The sequence below is a fragment of the Pholis gunnellus genome (assembly GCF_910591455.1).
Source record: "Pholis gunnellus genome assembly, chromosome: 19".
NCBI lineage: Eukaryota > Metazoa > Chordata > Actinopteri > Perciformes > Pholidae > Pholis > Pholis gunnellus.
This window is the reverse complement of record NC_136546.1, coordinates 16,143,673-16,161,972: the sequence shown is the minus strand read 5'-3', so window position 1 is coordinate 16,161,972 and position 18,300 is coordinate 16,143,673. Positions and strand designations below refer to the sequence as shown.

Genomic DNA, 18,300 nt, shown 5'->3' with positions numbered 1-18,300 from the left:
CTGGTCATCTTCTGCCACCGTGAGGTCCACATTTGTGGTTTTGAGCGAAATGTCTCGACTACTGTTGGATTGATCGTCATTGTCAGTTTGGTGCACACATTCATGTCCCCTTCAGGATGAGTTGTAGAGACGTTAGTGATGGTTTAACTTCCAATGTAGCGCCATCGTCGGGTCAAAAAGTACCTGCAAATGTCAGCATGCTAACACGCTAAACCCAGATGGTAAAAACAGAATTGAGAGGGCAATGTGAAAATAAAGGTTGCATCTGCACTGCAGGAAGCCCACTTCGGAGTCATTATCATTGCAAACGTTTGTACGGAACATTCGGTTCGAGCTCTGAAGGGGAAAATAAATGTTACAGTCAACTAGAGTGAAGAGGAAAGTACACGCACGTGTGACAGTTTATTACCCTTACTCATCCCCTGCCTTAAGACAATAGATGCTTTGCTGACTCACTGTGGCTTAACTAACTACACTGTTTATAATGGCCACAAGCACCTGCTGCACGGTATTTTTAAGACATGGGATAATGTCTCCCTGCCTCCTGGGATAGTGAGTGTCACCGTGCACATAAAACCCCATTAAAATTGTTTCTGCTCAGAATGAGGTACATGCCTCTGTGAGGGGAATTGGTGAAGTTGTACAATTTGTTGCTTGTCAGGCTGATCAGGGCAGGGATCCTGTCTATGCTTAAGTGGTGCCATTTTCATTTCCACTTGTCACTCCGAACACCCTTCAGTATTGCTGCGGTAACTAGGTAACCTTAATCCAAAAACTAAATGAAAGGAAAAGGAACCAGAAACCCTGGAGAAACTCACTTTCATTCAGTCCTTACAAATGCAGACAGAAGCCGCAAAACCACGGAAGAAAATATAACAACGAAGAAGCTAAAATGCTTGTTTTTCTTTTTATTCTCACACACAAACAAACTGTGGTCAGTCACCATTATTAATTGTTATCAATCCATTAGATCCTCAAAAATAGTTTGAATCTAGAAAAAGATAGATTTGCAGTTGCAACACCTGAAATAGTTGAAATACTGAAAGAAGTTGAAGTAGCGTTTGAAATACAATTAGTGAAAGAAGTTGAAATCGCAGTGAAAATGGAAGAGCCGAAAGAGGTTGTTTTTAGTTTAAAGGGCCAGTGCGAAAGGGAATATAATATTCATAACTCTGTTTTCATTGGTGTATAATGACCTGAAACTAAGAGTCGTTGTGTTTTCGTTACCTTAGAATGAGCCTTTCATGTCTAGTACTATTTTTAACATAACTTTTGGTAAACTTTCCCCAAAGTTACTTTGTTATTTTACTTGGTGGCAATATAATAATCTGAATCCTGTGAGCTTCAATGCATGAGTCACTGGGAGTAAATATTGCAGACGAGAAAATGAATAAATACAGTTACCCTCAAGGTCAGTACAGTGTTGTGGGCTAAGAAATTCGGATGGTTGGAGGTTTTTCATCTTATTCTTAGTCATATCACGATCTCTTGTATAGGAGATATTATTATGTACTTAAAAATATTTCATGGGGAACTTTTCAGCTCAGCAAAACTCAAAATGATAGATATTTAAGTGTATGGGGTTCAAGAGCAGCAGGGTAGTCCACATATAACTCCAGGCGCCAGAAGTCTAACAATAAACAAGATAAGGCTCAACCCCGTAGCTAATATTGGTGCACCCCCACCAATCTTATTTGGGTTCCTTCACATCGGGAGAAGATCAAATCAGGTTTATTGTAGACAGGATATTATGTTTACATGCAGCAACACCAAAATGGAATACTTGAGTATCCAGAATATTAACAGGATATTGATGTGCAGAGAAACGCGCTCTGTCACAGCTGATCAAATGTTCTGTATAGCCGGGCGGCGACGCTCTCTGCACTCTGTTCAGTGGTTCTAACAAAACTGCACCCAAAAGTCATTTTCGGAGGCAATGAGCCAGCAGAAGGCACAACGGGCTCCGGTTCAGCTTGTACGGGCACGTGGCAGGAAAAAAAAAAAAAACCCTCCCCAAACTCCTGAAAGTCTTTCAAACATAATCTTTTGACTTTGTGACATTTAAAGTGTCCTTTAAGTGGATACTGGTAGTGAATAATTTTAGCTGGAGTGACAGCGGACAGGAGAGGCAGTGTGTGGCTTGAGGTCATCTTAATCTTTCTGATGTTACTGCTGTCAATGGGAGAGACCACTGAGATTTTGCAGCCAGTAAACCGCCTTTGACCAGTGGTAATTTTGCGAGACATCTGTGACTCACGAAGCCTCCTACGTTATCCAAATTGATTTTCTCCTCACCGTTGATTCCCATGCTGATACTCGCAGCATTGTCTACTTCCAGTGTTCGGTTCAGCTTTAAGTGAATTCATCTCCCACAGAGCAAAACACTATATTTCTATGAGTCATGTACTTGTGAGAGACACGGCGAGAAATAAGTAGGAGGAAGTAAGAAAAGGAGGGAAGGAAATAGAGATAGCGGTGGAAGGGAGAAAGGAACAGAAGCGGGAAGGTAAATAGGAAGAGAGGGAGAAAGTATGAGAAAAGGTGGGAGGAGAGAGGAGCTCTGGGAGCTGAACATTATTTAGACTAAATGAGGTCAAGACCTTGAGGTATACTCTGAATCTCAAATGTCGTTGCTCACATTTGCAGCTCACTGTGTTTGCGTGCGTGCTGGCATGTCTCCATGTAGTCAATAGAATACCAACCAGGTCAATGTCTTAAATCTTCTTTTGAACAACATGGCCTCTATATTCAGGGTAATGTGTTAGTTTAATGCCTCATGAAAACACATATACGTCCATCATTGCCGGCCTGCGTCTCCCTTTTCCTCCTCTAACGCTGCGGGGTAATAAGGTCGCTAAAAGGCCGACCTTACATTGACCGCGCCTTACCGCATCCTCCCTCCAATCAGCCACCTCCGACAGGTCGCCTTGGAAACAGACAGCCAATGGGAGAGGAGATCAGAGCGCAAAGGTGTTCTGCTAGTGTAGACGGCTATATCACTGTCGAAACACCGCACACACACACACACACACGGACTCGTTTAATGCTTTTGTCTTTTTTTTGTAACTATCGCAGCACTGTAGCCCCTTTTATTGTTTCAATCTCGTTGTTTTCATGTTTGTGAACGGCTCCAATCGGAGGTGGGACCGTGAGAGAGAACAATGTGAGGTACACCTCTGCGTTTAGTTACAGCCCGGCACAACAAAGCCCTGTCAGAGTGGGCGGCGGCGCTGAGGGAACAAATAGGGAACTATCAACCTTGACATCGTAACACCGAAGTAACACGGGGAGCTGGAAATTCAATTTCAGTGATCACAATCTCACTAATGTTTACCCACAGCGCCATAATGGAGACATTGTGACAATCCTTTTTTTATTAGTTGTATGTTTTGAGGATGTGTATTAAAACAGGGTGGGAACCTGAAACTTTAGGCTAAATTTGAAGTTGTCATTGACGATACTAGTCACCCTGTGTGTCCGTTGATTCAAGGGCTCTATTTGGAAGCAAAATACCACAGAGCTGTTCTGCTCCACTTACACCAACACCTGTTTTCTGTTTGAACAATTTGTTAAATGTACATGCTTTCCCTGTTATCTATCTACCTGTCTGTCTGGCTCTCTGTCTTGCACAAAAGAATAATGTTTCTGCTGCTCTCTTTGTCTCTAGTTGATGGGGTTTATCTACGCCTGCTACGTGGTCAAGCTCATTTCAGAGGAGGAGGATAGCTGTAAGTACACGTTCACACACATGCATGTACACACACACACATTTTCCAGCGGAACCCAAAAGCCGAAAAAAATGTTTGATGTCTATATTCATCTATATCCATTGTTGCTGCACATATTAAGCTCCTCACTCTATCCAGGCGCATATGCATTTTACAGTGATAACCGAGGCAGCTTTAGCATCGACATTTGTCGTATTTATTTTAAACAATGTGTCCTTGATCGCAGGCTAAGTTAGGAAACCAGTCGCCAACTGTGGATTTTGTCACAACTGATTTATCAGCTGCTAATTAAGCTCAAAGAGTTGGTTGAAAAGTCAGGCAAAGACAATTTGCTGCTGACTTGTTTTAAAACATAAACTCTTAAATATGCACTTGATGGCTACGGACATAATATCGTGTTAACAGACTGAGGCCAAAGCTGCATGTCCCAGCATCCTCACCAGTTTATGATCCATGCAGAAGACATGGAAATAAAGAAGCAATATTGTTCAGGTATTGCTGTGTAGAGCTAGTTAGTACTAGTACTGTGAGTTTCATGAGGAAAAGGTCAAATCAGACTGGTATTGCAGACTGTAGATGTGCTATCATGTCCTTTGCTTCATTAATAGCGTAGTATGAAGTACTTCTTGGCCTTGGAAATAACACTGGGTTGAGTGATTACTGTAGGTAGTAAGCTAACTAGCAGGATATGCTAACGTGTGCAGCTCACGTTAGAGCAGACAAACACTGTTTAATCCATTCCTTATACTTTTGCTCTTGTGTTTCTGGTTTTGAAAAGGTCAAATTCATGCACCACCCTCCGAACTCTTAAACTGTCATGTATTGCACTTACTACAGCCCCAAGCATGCTGCTTCAATATGTGGAGAGATTCAAAGTTCACAGACCTGCTGTGCTGAGTTACGGTTGCTAAGCTAAGATTGGATGATTTTCATGATTGGTCAATTTGGACCATATTTAGTACAGTAGGTTCAGGTGGTTTTAGTTAATGCGCCCGGTGCTCCTGAGTTCAAGCATCGAGGCAGACTTGTGCAGTAAAGTCTGTTCCTCTGTTTTCTCTTCATCGTTATTCCCCGGCGTGTCCTTTTCGTACACTCTTCACTACCAAGCAGCACGTTTTGAGTGACGCCATCTTGGACTGAGGGCCTTTACTAACGCTTAGACAGAATTCAAAGTGAAACCTGTAGCCTCCAGCTGTTGCAGCCAAAGCTCGTTCATTTACAGCGGCGCACGAAAAGAAAAGAGACGACATAACTCACTGTGAAGGATGAAGAGTTTCATGCTCGATCAAAGTTGTCTTTCATTCACACGTCTCCACCACGTACTCAACGCTCCCAACCATCATCAAAAAGCAGCAGTCATCGGGAGAATCAAAGAGGGAAAAACCAACAAAACACGTTCACCCATTCACTCATACAACCATGTTGATTGGGAAGTGTGCGACTTCTACACTGACTACTATTTAGATAGTGAAGTGCATTTGAAGGGTAATGCCAGTATCGGATGAGGAAAATGAGACAAATCAACATGTTGATTTTGCGATTGTTATATTTTGAATGCAGTGCGTGCCTGTGAGCATTCACTTTAATGAGCCCATTTATCTGAGGCCATCAGATTAGTTATTCCATTAAAGTAGACGCAGCTGCGGGCGGATCAATACGCAGGCATGTCTTATTCAACATTGAATTGAGGGCGGTGTTTGCTAACCCATAAATATTGACAGGTGATAAATGCAGACGGGATCAGCGGTAGACACGTTTTCCTGCTTTCCTTCTTGTACAAAGCAGATTGGGGATCGAGATTTTTGTGGGAAATTATTTCCAGTTTTCACAAAACTGTGGGTCAGCATGGGATTCGTCATCACATTGTTAAGTAAAAGCGATGTAATGCTGTATAATTGAGTTTCAGGGGTTACTGCGAGATGAGGCTTTTTTTACCAATGCATTTTAATACGTTTTGTGATGACAGGAAAACTGAAATGCCACTTGTTCCGTCTCTAAATATTTAATGCCCAACAGTTATTATTGGTCCTGTGCTTATTAACTGTTGTGCGAGAGAGAGAGAGAAAGAGAGAGAGAGAGAGAGAGAGAGCGAGCTTGTTAGAAGAACTAAACACATTCAGATAAGTTAGAGCTCGAGGAGTATGCTGTGTATCCATGTGAGAGTTCATGTGCTCAGTGATGTATAAATGCTGCTTGTTGATTCATTGTTATCTTCACTGTAACAACTGAAATGTTAGACAGAAGCCTTGTTTCAGCCTGGTCAGTCTCCCTAGGGGGCTGAATACCAACGCTTGGGCAGTGGCCCTCGGCGTCTTGATGGCTCTCGGTAGCTTGATAGCTGCCTCGGCAAGGCAGCCTTTCAACTAGCTCTAATGCAAACCCATCATTAATAGACACTCAGAGCTAAGTTAAGTCATTTTACTGACACCGTTATGTCACGTGACATTACGCCACTGAGTCACCTGACGTTACGTCCGTAGCTTATTACAAGCGTAGTTATTGTAAGCCAAACCATGACACCTTTTCTGATCCTAACCAAGTAGTTGTGTTGCCAAAGCCTAAAAAACAATGTTAGAATGTACAATATGTCTATGCACCAATCAGAGTTTAGCAACATTTGAATCCAAACATACTGACGGCACTGCCCGTCAAATCTGATCTCATCAACACAGTCCAGATGAAGCCCATTAGCTGAGTGGTTAAACTCTCAAATTATAAAAGTGGTCCTCTCACACTTTAGCTATATGTTTTAGTCATTAATATTTAGTGTTATAAAGAATCACTTCAACGTTTTAGTAGCATTAGCAAATTCAGCTGCAACCATCTGTTCATCCACTTTGTAAGCTGCTTGTGCTGGAGAAAGTGTGTTGGGAGATGAAGCCTAGCATGCATTGGACTTTGCATGTCTATCCAGCTCTATAACAGGGCTTACACTTGTAGACAAACACATGCACACTTACATGCACACCAAAGGGCAATTTAGAGCTTCCAGTTCAATATAATGTGTTTGGATCGCAGAAGGAACCGAAAGCACACAGAGACGGGAGAAAGCTTGCACACTACACACAAATGAGCGGCAATACTGTGAGCCACACAATCACACAAGTCATTTTCACACTTCTTCTCAAGGGACGAATGTTATCAGAAGGACTCAGGATTCAAATTGAGGTTTTCAGGCCACTATTAAGCGTCAATGAATATGTATGCAATGGCAGCGTCATGTCACGTACATCATTTTCATGCGACAAGGAGAGCATTTTCTCCGGAATGATTTCGGGATTCATTGTAATCTTTTTCATGTTGCAGAGGCGTAGGCTGTGGAAAAGCACTGTGCGATAATGCAGTCTGGGAGACTAAACAATAATCAGGGAGCTTTGTAGGGAAATGTGCCTTGGGTGAAGAAGCTAATACTCACTGAGGACCGATGAAGATTCTGAGTTGCTGAGAAAGCTAATTACTCTCATAATTATTCCGTGAATGTGTGCGTGTTGAAGTGTGTGTGTATCTGTGTGTGTTTGTGTGTGTGTGTGTGTGTGTATAGGTGTGTGGTTGTGTCTGTGTGTCCGAGATTAATCATTATAGGGAGTCTTATCTGTCTCACAGCTCCTTGAATGTGTCAGACAGATTCTTGTCAGACACACACGCATGAACAACGCACGTAGATGGACACACAAACGCAAAGATTACAATCTTTGTGCGAATCGGTCTTTGTGTCAATAGTTAGCCCTCGCAACTGGAAAATATACCAAATACCACAATAATTTCAGATAATCTGACCATAGAATAACACTCAGGGGGTCTGTTCTTTTACAGACCAGACTGCAGTTTCTGGCTTCTGGTGAGAATTGTTCATGTACTCACATGCTCATCGGACGAGCCTGCGCCTTATGAATAACATATCTGAATTTTTAAATTGAACTGCTGCAGCTTGATAGGCGGCACGCTGACAAGGTTAGAGGCTCGATTTCCTCTTGCGTTCAAAGGGTCAAGCATGGCAGAAACTCTGCTGAGATTGTTTGACTGCAGCATGAATCAGCAGGAAACCGTTGCCGTTCACACCAGGCCATTCTTCCACAAAAGGATTCGCACAAAGAAGGAGCACATCGAGTACAGGCATCCTCTCCGCATTGTCTGACTGAACAACCATAATGAACTGAATGATCATAAAATGCCACAGTATTGCAGCAGTCCAGGAAAACTGCTGATAGACAAAGAAGATCGTCTGCCGTCCCGTTGTGTGGTTGTAATCACGATTTCACATGAATGCATTAAGAGGATTAAGGGAGAAGTGGGAAAGTTGTGGCTTATTATGAATTGTGTCGTCTTTAACTGCAACAGAATGAAGAGAAGAAGACAGGTATGTGAGGAAAGATACATTGATCCAGAGATTTGAGTGGGAATCAATAATAAATTGGGGCTATGCGTTCTGTCTATTGACAATAGAGCCAGTAGCTGGTTAGCTTAGCTTAGCTTAGCATAAAGACAGGAAACAGGGGGAAACAGCCTTGCTCTGTTCAAAGTTAAATATGCCTACTAGCGCCTCTAAATTTGACTAACTTGAGTAATATTTTGTTTGTTTTTAATCTGTACAAAAAACAACTCAAACATTTTTTTTTAAGGTAAGTTACGTGCTAAAAGCCAAGAAATAGTTAAAGTATGTAAAACCAAATAACCTGTGAATCAGTGAGCTTTTAGAGGTTGGAAATAGCCTGGCTAGCTATAATTTACCATCTTATGGAAAACCTTTTTGGCAAAATGTGAAAATATTCTTTTAGATAGATAGATAGATATAAACTGTATTCATCCCCAGGGGGAAATGAGTTAAAAGTTAAAGTTTAAAAGTTGAGTTACAGCATTATATCCACTATACTCATTATAATGAGATTTAAAGATATGGTAACACAACATCTCCATACATATTGCATTTGTATTGTGTTTTAATAGAGGCATACACTGACTGACTAGTTTAATTGCCTGACTGTGTTTGGCTTCCACATCATGTTTGGACTTCTTGCAGGCTTACGGCATTCCTAAAGCAACTTTCATCTCTGCAGTGTGCTGCCACTTCCACATTGTACTTGATGGTATGAAACCTCACTCAATAAATGCGAAAGTACGCTGCTGATCAAGGCAAGGAAGTACCCTTTTATGAGCTCTACAACATCAAAGTAGAGAAAATATCACGGCTTCCTCTCTTCAAAAGTCCAGGCTCTCTGCCTCAGTCTGAGAGAAGCAACCACCTGCTGGCAACTCCTCTGCCCCGGAATCTGCAGAGCCATCCTATATAATTTAGGAGTTAAGAGTATTCTCAAGGCATAAATGCATCACTTCACAAGATGTAGTCTTCCTTCTAAAGATAGAATTAGATTTGAATCATCATGATTAGCTCGAAGAGCGATGGAGGTGTTAGTTCTGTTACAAAGTGTTGAGGACTCTGCAGGTGTAGGAGGCCTTGTGCAATGACTCATTGGTGGTGGGAGGTTCCCAGTTGATAACCACGAAGACATACTCTTTCTCTAATTGGTGTTGTTTTTGTGCAGTTGATTTTATAGGAGGGTTCGACTCGTACGGTTACCAGGGGCCTCAGAAGACCTCCCACCTTCAGCTACAGCCCATGTACATGTAAGTATAGTTTTTCTCTATTTATATACAAATGTTACATATACAAACCCACAAGATAAGTATTAAAGATGAGGGTAAAATTGTGCTAAATGGTGACCAGAAGTCCAGTTGTCATTCCTTGAATACACTCCAGATCCCTCAGACCCTCTTAAATTCCAACCCCACTATCAACACATTTTTTATCTGCGTTTCATATGTTGCAGTGAGGAAGATATAAGCACATTCTCGCCATATCAGCATAAGGGCTTATCGTTTATCAGCCCAAGGTCTCATCAGTTATCACTGATGTAGAGCTTTTATCACCTCGACACAAGTGGCAAATAGATGAGGGGCGTGTTAACCAAAGCCTCGGTATCCTCGATGTCATTCTTGCTTGAAGCTTTGTTTCATTGTTAGCTGTTTTATTGTTATCGTTGCATTTGGAAGCTTTTATTTCGTGTCCTGGCAGGCTAGATTGTAGTTTATGTGGGGATTTCCAGAGACTCAAAACCACAGAATCCTTTTTCGTTGAGATCTTCAGCTATCCTTGTGCCCGAAGAGCCAGGAATCGGATAACACAAAATGAGTCCAGGCTTAGACGGCCCCGCATCAATCTCGCTGTCTCACTTCGTCCCGTGGAAGCGCCAAGCAATACAGCAAAAGCGTACACAACTGTAGCAAACAACAACACCAAAAATAATGGCGATTCCACTGACGTACAGCAGACAGTTGATCAATAACTGTTTTTATTAGAGAAAAGAGCCAGAACGAATTAGAGACAGATACAGACAGACAGAGATGGAGAGAGAAAGTGAGATCAAGATAGGCGAGAGACTCGAAGAAAGAAAGAGAGAGAGAGAGAGAGAGGAGGGGGGGAAGATAAACACAGAGTGATGGATGAAACGAAGGGCTAAACAAAGAAGAAAGGCAATAAAGGGCCATTCTGTAGTTTTATATGTCCCCTGTGGAAGTCATAACACAGATCATAAATCATCGACCCCCAAGATAATGGCTGCAAACTCACACAAGAGCTGGAGCATGAATATACACAGATGCAGGCACACACACAAGCATACACACAAACAACACACAGTAAATGTGCTGATAGACATCTTGTGCTTGTACATTAATGCACGCACACACACACATGCATATGCACACACGCACTTGCACAAACATCATCTATATGCTATCATTGTTCCCCAGCTGTTGTCCCTTCACTTTGGTGTTTATTGACTCTGGCCACAGGGACCAGTAAAAAAAAAGAAAAAAGGCATCAGCTGTATCGTCCCAATAGAAATCTCCCACACCCAACCGCCCACACACACGCACACACACACAAAATAACTTCACAACATTCGCCGCCTCCAGAATTTTGTAGAAATGTGAGCTTCTTTGCGAATAGAAAAAAGAGCTTATTGTTGACCCCCAAAAGCATGTGTTCTCTACAATTTATGTTATTTTGTTCAGAAGTCAGAACTAATGGTATTAGGAACTTATTAAATGCAATATAGCAGGAAGTGTTTATTTGTAAAAGCATAAATGTGCCAATAGTTCCCTTAACGAGAGAATATGCAACATACTTAAAACGTCAATTGACCCTTCGCTAAGCCCCGCCCCCCATTGCTATTCCATCAAGCTGTCAGAGATCTGGCTCGCGAGAGCATCTTCGCTATTACTACTTCTAATTAGCAGGTAGCTAAAAGCTAATGCAACAGTAGCACAAGTGGAGTCATTACTGTAAGTCTGCTATACATCAATATTTACCTAAAGTTTGCTAACATTAGCCACTATGAGCTAGTCATACCAGACCAAGTGAGTATTCAGATTGAACAACAAAGTAAAAGGAAGATGTGCGATTACTTCTCTTAAAGGTTACATACTGGCAGTCTCACTTTAAAGCACTGTCATTTACATTGTGTTCACAATTATATTAGACATACATATGGGATATTATTTTGTAGCGGTAACATAGAATGCATTTTTTTCTTGCTTTTTGTTTTTGTTCTTAATAGTTTGGAAGAGAAGCATCAAAGACAGGACAGCCGTGTGGGTGGGCTCAAGCTGTCTCTTATTATAATCTCTTATAATACACAGGACAAGTGCTTCTGATGTCCTCACTGAACATTAATGTTGTTCAGCTTTTTTGCCTGAGTGAATCACTTTATCAAGGACGACGCTGAGCAAATGCACCGCTAAGCAATTGAACATAACCCTCTTAATCCTCACTGTCCTCAATTACCTCTCAAAGAGTTGCTGTTTAAGAGGTTCACATAAACATTTACCTTTAAATCTATGCTGAAGCAATAAAAGAGATGTAGTCACTATTTTGTGTAACCCTCTCCTCTCTTCATTCAGGTCAAAGTAAAAACCCAGGAGCTACTCCAGGAGCGCTGCCTTACCAACCACCACTGCTTAACATCCTGCTTTTACTACTCCAACTGTCTTTTAACAAAACAACAACCAAGACACAGACAAGTAGACAGGATACAGAAGACACTAAGATATTCTGCGTTTCAGCCTGTCCCCCCCCCCCACCCCACCCCACCAAGTAATCAGATCGCTTCCCTGGTCTGCCTGTCTGCTGTTATAATGGTTAGTTCTGTTCCTGATGAAACACTGGCCTCTTATGGTTGAACACGGTAACTGCAGGACATGTGTGAAACCCAATGTATTCCTCTTGTGATGTTGGGCATCTGCATTGTGAAGGAAACCAAAGGGATGTAAAGCAGCCCATTGGGTGAATTACCGACGTGTTTCTTCAGACTTCCAAGTAGAACTCACGGCGTTCTGCTGTCAGAGATGTGTTAACGTGCAGCCCGGTTTCTTCAAGCTATGTATACAACAGAGCCCGCTAAACAATCTCTGGACCTTTTTTTTGCTCTTCGTGCCTGAAACACCAGACACTGGACTTCCACCCAGACTGACCAAGCGTCTACTAGCAAGACTACCGATAGAGGAATGTCAGACATCTTTCTTTTCTACGGTTACTCTTTTGGTGCATTCGGGTTCTCGTTGCAGCAGCAAAGATGGGATCCCGACACAAGTCACGGCCTGGACTCGAGCGCGAGTGCACGCCACACATTTAATTCTGTTGTTTCATCAGAAACGTTGAATGTTAAAATGACAGTGCTGTGTGTAGATTTACATACTTTCATTCCACATGTGCATGTGTACAGGAAACACACACTGACATACACAGGCATTAGGTAATGCGTATGTGAATCCACACATGCATGCACAAATACACACACACACACACACACACACACACATAACAGATGTATATTAACATTTTTTTATGTCAATCTTAACAATGTTTACAATACTCCAAAATTCAGAAAGACTGAACACCTGACAGACATGTAGACAGGCAGACTGGGAGACAGACAGGAGACGTTCTAGCTGCAGCATCCCAAAGGCCATTGGGTGTTTTATAACATAACAACACAGACAGAGGAGTTTTGGTCTCTTGCTGTCTAAATACGTTGTCTTCCATCCAAGGCAGACTGGGACAGGTAGATAGAGACAAAGAAAACAACCCCAGAAGAGGGATTGAGGTCAGGCAACAGTTTCCCTTTCACCCTTCAGTCCTTGTAGCTCTCGATGCCAAGCGTCCTTCGTCACACTCGCCCATCTCTTTCAGCAGGCAACGTTTTCTTTTCCCTTTTTCTGAATTATAAAAAAAAAGTTAAAAAGCTGGTGGCCGGATCAAGTGCCCAATCAGCCTAATGTGCAGCATCCACCCCTCCTTAACAACAGAAATGTTTCAGAATATCCACAGACAACGCTTACACAAAGGGAAAACACACACCTTTTACAGACGTGACAATCACTGTCAGATCGTCCTGAATCTCACCATAGATTGGCATTTTTTGTACCATACAAAATGTGCCAAAAAGCTGAGAAATGGCTGTCATCATTATGAGGGAACAGAGAAGCATCTTAGTTGGATTATCTGATTAATTATTTATTGTTTTGGTTGATATATTGCATTTCCGAAACACTGGTGAGTGACATTGATTGGGGAAAGGAGGAGAAAGGAAACGACAGAGGCTGAATCTCCGACGACACTGCACACGTTCGCCCTCGCCTGCAGACTAACGAGGACAAAAATGATACCAGAGAGACGCCAGAGTCTTAGCAGCTCCCTCTCTTCACCTCACCACTCAAATTCTAATGTTGAAAGTGCCAACGATATCACCTAACGGGCATCTGTAGAGCCCGGTTTCTGAAAGCCACAGGACTGGGACAAAAAATAATGGGTCTCAGGTTCACTTTTCTTGGGTTCCCATGTGAGAAAAATTGCAAGGATATCACAAATATATAAAAAAAGAAAAATCACATTTGCATTCCAGGCGACCAGCAGGTTTTCTCTTATATTCTGCTCAGAAAGAAAACAACTGATTCCTTCTGGAAGTGAAACAAATCGTGTTGCATTTGTGTTGCAATCGCTGGACCAAAATGTTTGAGGCCTTCTCCGTCAAACCGAGGAACGTTTCTTGGTGAAAGCACTGACAAAATGATGGACTTTTCCCCTTCTACAAACTACAAAGTCCTCCCTCCCTCTGCCAGTTATCTTCAGCCGTTCATGTTTTATAACAGAACTGTGGGCTAAACATTCAGAGTCGCTGCCCCGTGAGGCTCCACAGACAGTCGCTCTGGAGGACAGAAACAACTTTTTGTGTGTTTGCATGAGGTGTTTCCAAACTGTTGCGTATTTAATCTCATGCTGCGTGTGACTAACTAGCTACTTAAAATGGGAACTGTTTGGTTTGTTGAATGCTCCTCAACTCTCGAAAGAGTCCTAAATGTGAACTTTGTGATTTTTCTATAAATAACGCAGTCTGAAATGTCCGCCGAGTAAAGGAGGTAAAATAGCAACTACAATGTAAAACGATGAAATGTAACTTTGAACTTCTAGACGTTTTTTAATCACGTGTGGCCGTGTTTACTGTTTTTTCTAGTTGACTACTAATGTATGATGTTGTGTACAAGTGGGACTACTATGTTTTATTTCTTCTAACTGTACAGTGTATTTTGAGATGAGAGAGTAAGAGGAGATTGGGAGGAAAGGGAATTAGTTGCACTATAGTCTGTAATTCTTTCATTAACAATTCTGTCAGGGCTGGAAATTCACTTTCACTTCAGCACATAATTGATTTGAATATATTAATTTAATAACCAGCACCACACGTTGCTTTTTAATAATAAATGAAATGACTGCAGATGAAGTGTCTTTTTGCAAAATTCAAATCAGGAACAAATGCTGTGAAAAGGGTCACTTGTCCATTATTGAAAGCGTCATTGAAAAAGATAGTTGCTTGTGTCGTTAGAGAATTTGAACTGAAAGTGAATTTATGTTATTTTATTTGCCTTTAATGGAGTCGACCAAGGCAATATTACCCGGCACTGTGGAACAATATCAATCTAAAAGAAACGCCAATCTGGCAGATACAGGAGAGGATTTCAGATATCTAATGTGACACGTGTGTGTGTGTGTGTGTGTGTGTGTGTGTGTGTGTGTGTGTGTGTGTGTGTGTGCGCGAGCGACTTTTCTGTGTCATGGTGAACTGAACGACACTTAACCCAGAACCTGCGAAGCCACATCTTCAACACAAACGAAGCGGAAGGAAATTGAAGAGCTCAACAAAGATTGTTAATGAACAGCAAAAACAACAGTTCAAATATATTTTTAAGGAATAATGAAGACAGAATCCACACATGTCGTACATTTATCTTCACGGCTGCTTGATTACATTTAGACTTTGGAACAGTCAATAGAGCGTCTTGTCTGTAGATCTAGGAATGCACATCTGTACATAAAGAGTTAAACATTAGCAGCAGAAGCTTGAGGCGAGCTCTTATTTTGTTAAATGGTGTCAATAAACATTCAGTCAAGCTGTTGTAAAGTCCTGAATCTGTATTACGAGTTACAAATCCCTCCACTCGAAGCTTTAAACGTGTGGTAAGAGTATGCAGTTATGAGTTATTCCTGTAATATGGTGCTGAATAAATGTATGAATAATATGGAAAGACGTTTATGGGTTTGGCTAAACTTTCACAAAATTTCGAAATCAATTTTGCATTTCATAAAGCGAGAAGCAGCATTTTCAGCTTCATCAAAACTATTTTGATGAATATTTTTAAGTGTTGAATTCAAAGCCCCTGAAAGCTTGATTTTGAATGTTAGGTTTTTTCTCTATAATCTCAGATATTTATAAACTAAATCAAATAAAAAAAACAACATATTCATAGATATTATTCATTAGGAGGTTAACAAAAGCTTAGCTCATGTGTTTCGTTAGGACTGTGTGGGTGTGGCCTGGAAACATTACTGTGGGTATTCCACAGCTCAGCTTCGGCTCTTATCTTCTGCTAAAATGTCTTTTGTTCCTAAAAAATAGTCAAATACGAAACTTTTCCCTTCATTGTGACGTTAAACTAAGAGACATTGGACTGTCGTAGTCGGAGACTATTATGTTAGAGGAGCATTTAGAGAGTGCAATAACACATTTTCACAATACATTAAGCAACTATTCACAATGTCAGGACGTCAGTGCAGGAATCTGTCGCCGGTGAAAACAGTGATATTCAAACTTTCTCTGTGGCTCTGGGTTGATTTGTTTATGTTCACCACTGACTAAAAACATCTATGTTGGTTTAACTCCTTCTCTCTTCATGATGTTTTTTTTCCCACAGGTGACTGACTGTACATAAACTCAACAGCTGGGAATAAAGTAGACCGTGGAGAAGGAAAGTCTATATCGTGTCCTCTTTTCCGTCCTTTTTTTGTACTTTCTGCGACCTTAAATTATTTACATTTGCTACATTATGCTTGCGAAGGCCAAAGTAGTTTACTGCCTGAGTTCTTTCCTTTGGGGTTGAGTTTGTTGTTCAGCAAAGTGTTTTCCAGTAATTAAGTTCTGAAGAATAGAAAAAATCTACTTTCTAACGCAACTGAACTGAAGCCAAACCTGTGGAAACTGGATCCAAAAAGACAGCATTTGTGTCTCTTTAACGTGCACACGCACAGACAGAGTCAATGCCAGGAAGCATTATTTATTCCTTTGCCGAGGAAACGCACCGGCAGTCATTAAGAGGAGCGGAGTGGGTGGGATTCTTACATCCTCAAAGGTAAATTCAGTGTTTAAATCCCTGAGGATAACGGCGTTAAAGTAAATCATGAAACATTTACCCAATTAAGACTGAAAACCTCTCGAGTGAGAAAGCAAAGCCTTCGTCGTGTAGATGCATTAGGCTGAGTTTAAGATGGAGTAAATACTCGAGAATGGAAGTACTTTAAATATTTATTTGTAGCCTGCAGAGCGTCCTCACTTTTTGACTTGTTAAAATGTGAAACAGCACACTCCAGAAAGCATCTGACGGGCTTCCTGGCTTTATGCAATAAGCGGGTGACTCACACTTGAAAAAAACTTTTTAGCATTGTTGGCATTCTCCACTAAAACCAATTGGGCACAACTGGGACAAGCAAACTAATTACCGTGTGGCTTGCGCCCTATGGCATTAATGAGGAATTGTAACAGCGCTAACAACCCATTTTACAGGCGCCCCAGTTCGGTTTATTGAAAAGTTGTGCCAACAGCGCTGAGCTGAATATGTGACAGTCCAAATTACTTTCATTCTTTGTGTCACTTTCCCCGTCAGCCTTCTGGTTATGGGTGATTTAATGAGGAGGACAATTGTGTGTATGATGCAATGACAAATAAGAGGTTTACAACCCTTTAAAAGCTGAACGTAGTCTGGTGCTAGCCTACGATTATTGATATTTTTTTCTTGCGACTTTATCGTAAAACACCAGAGCTGCAGTTCTGGATCTTAGTTAATCTAGTTAATGAGTGGACATTGACTTTCGTCAGATTCACATTGTATATTTTAAACCTGCAAAATAAAATGTCCACCACACGTTTGCCCAAAGGGATAACAGATAAGTAATTAAACTAAATTTGTATTGTATTATGATCCAGGTCTGTCCCAATTGCTTGTGAATATTTGAGCATATCTGGACCTGTAATTGAAATCATTCATGAAGCTGCTCTTACAGTAAGTGGTGGAAACAGCTAGTGAGCTCCAAACAGTAGACACGAGGCTGTGAAGCACCGATAACACACATAGTATGTATTTTACGTCGTCTCCACTGTTATAGATGACTTCCTGGCCACCAGGTCATGATAATTTGCTGGCCACATTAATGTAGGGATATGCAACAATATATAGCAAAACTGAAACAACTCAGGAATTTAAATTAGGATGTTTGACTTAAGGGCTCTTTTCAAGACATGGATTTTAAGATCGTTGGTGAAGGTGATAGCAGGAACCACTTTTTGATTTCAGACGGTATTATATTATATACATTATATATGTATATATTTTTATTAATTCTTCACGTGATTTATATATTTTTATGTATATATATATATAAAAACAATAAAATATTTAAAAAAGTGATCACGTGAAAAAATGAATTATTTTTATTATTGTTCTTATATATAAAATTAATATATAAATATACATATATATATAAATTATAATATATATATATATATATATATATTGGGGGGAATACAATTCTATATATGTATATATTTCTATTTATTTTCATGTGATATATATATATGTATACATAAAAAAAAATATTTGTTTCCAATATATATATGTTTATATATATTATTTATTTATATTATATAATTTCTTTTCCAATTGTATAATTATAAAGTGGATCCTGCTATCACCTGATCTTAAAACCCATGTTTTGAAAAGAGCCCTTATGTCAAAAATCCTAGTTTCAATTCCTGAGTTGTTTCAGTTGTGTTTTATGTTTTATGTGTTTTATATGTTTTATAATTTATATAATTACACTATCCACAGTATAGCTAGAGCCTGCACTCCACCACTAGGCTTCCCGTCGGCCTATCGCTGCTCTCCTACACGCTGACGACGACACCCGGAA

General features: G+C 40.6%; 1 protein-coding gene across 2 annotated transcripts in view; it reads left to right on the top strand.

Annotated features, from left to right (window-relative positions):
* Positions 1-9,354, top strand: part of nkain2 (sodium/potassium transporting ATPase interacting 2) — a gene marked incomplete at both ends in the record, with an annotated part of 59,725 nt that extends 50,371 nt beyond the window's left edge. For both annotated transcript variants that reach the window (XM_079179771.1, XM_079179770.1), the window contains 2 exons: positions 3,668-3,728; positions 9,269-9,354. In XM_079179771.1, coding sequence (XP_079035897.1) covers positions 3,668-3,728; positions 9,269-9,354 — 147 coding nt within the window. The remainder of the gene's footprint in view (positions 1-3,667; positions 3,729-9,268) is intronic.
* Positions 9,355-18,300: the final 8,946 nt, after the last annotated feature.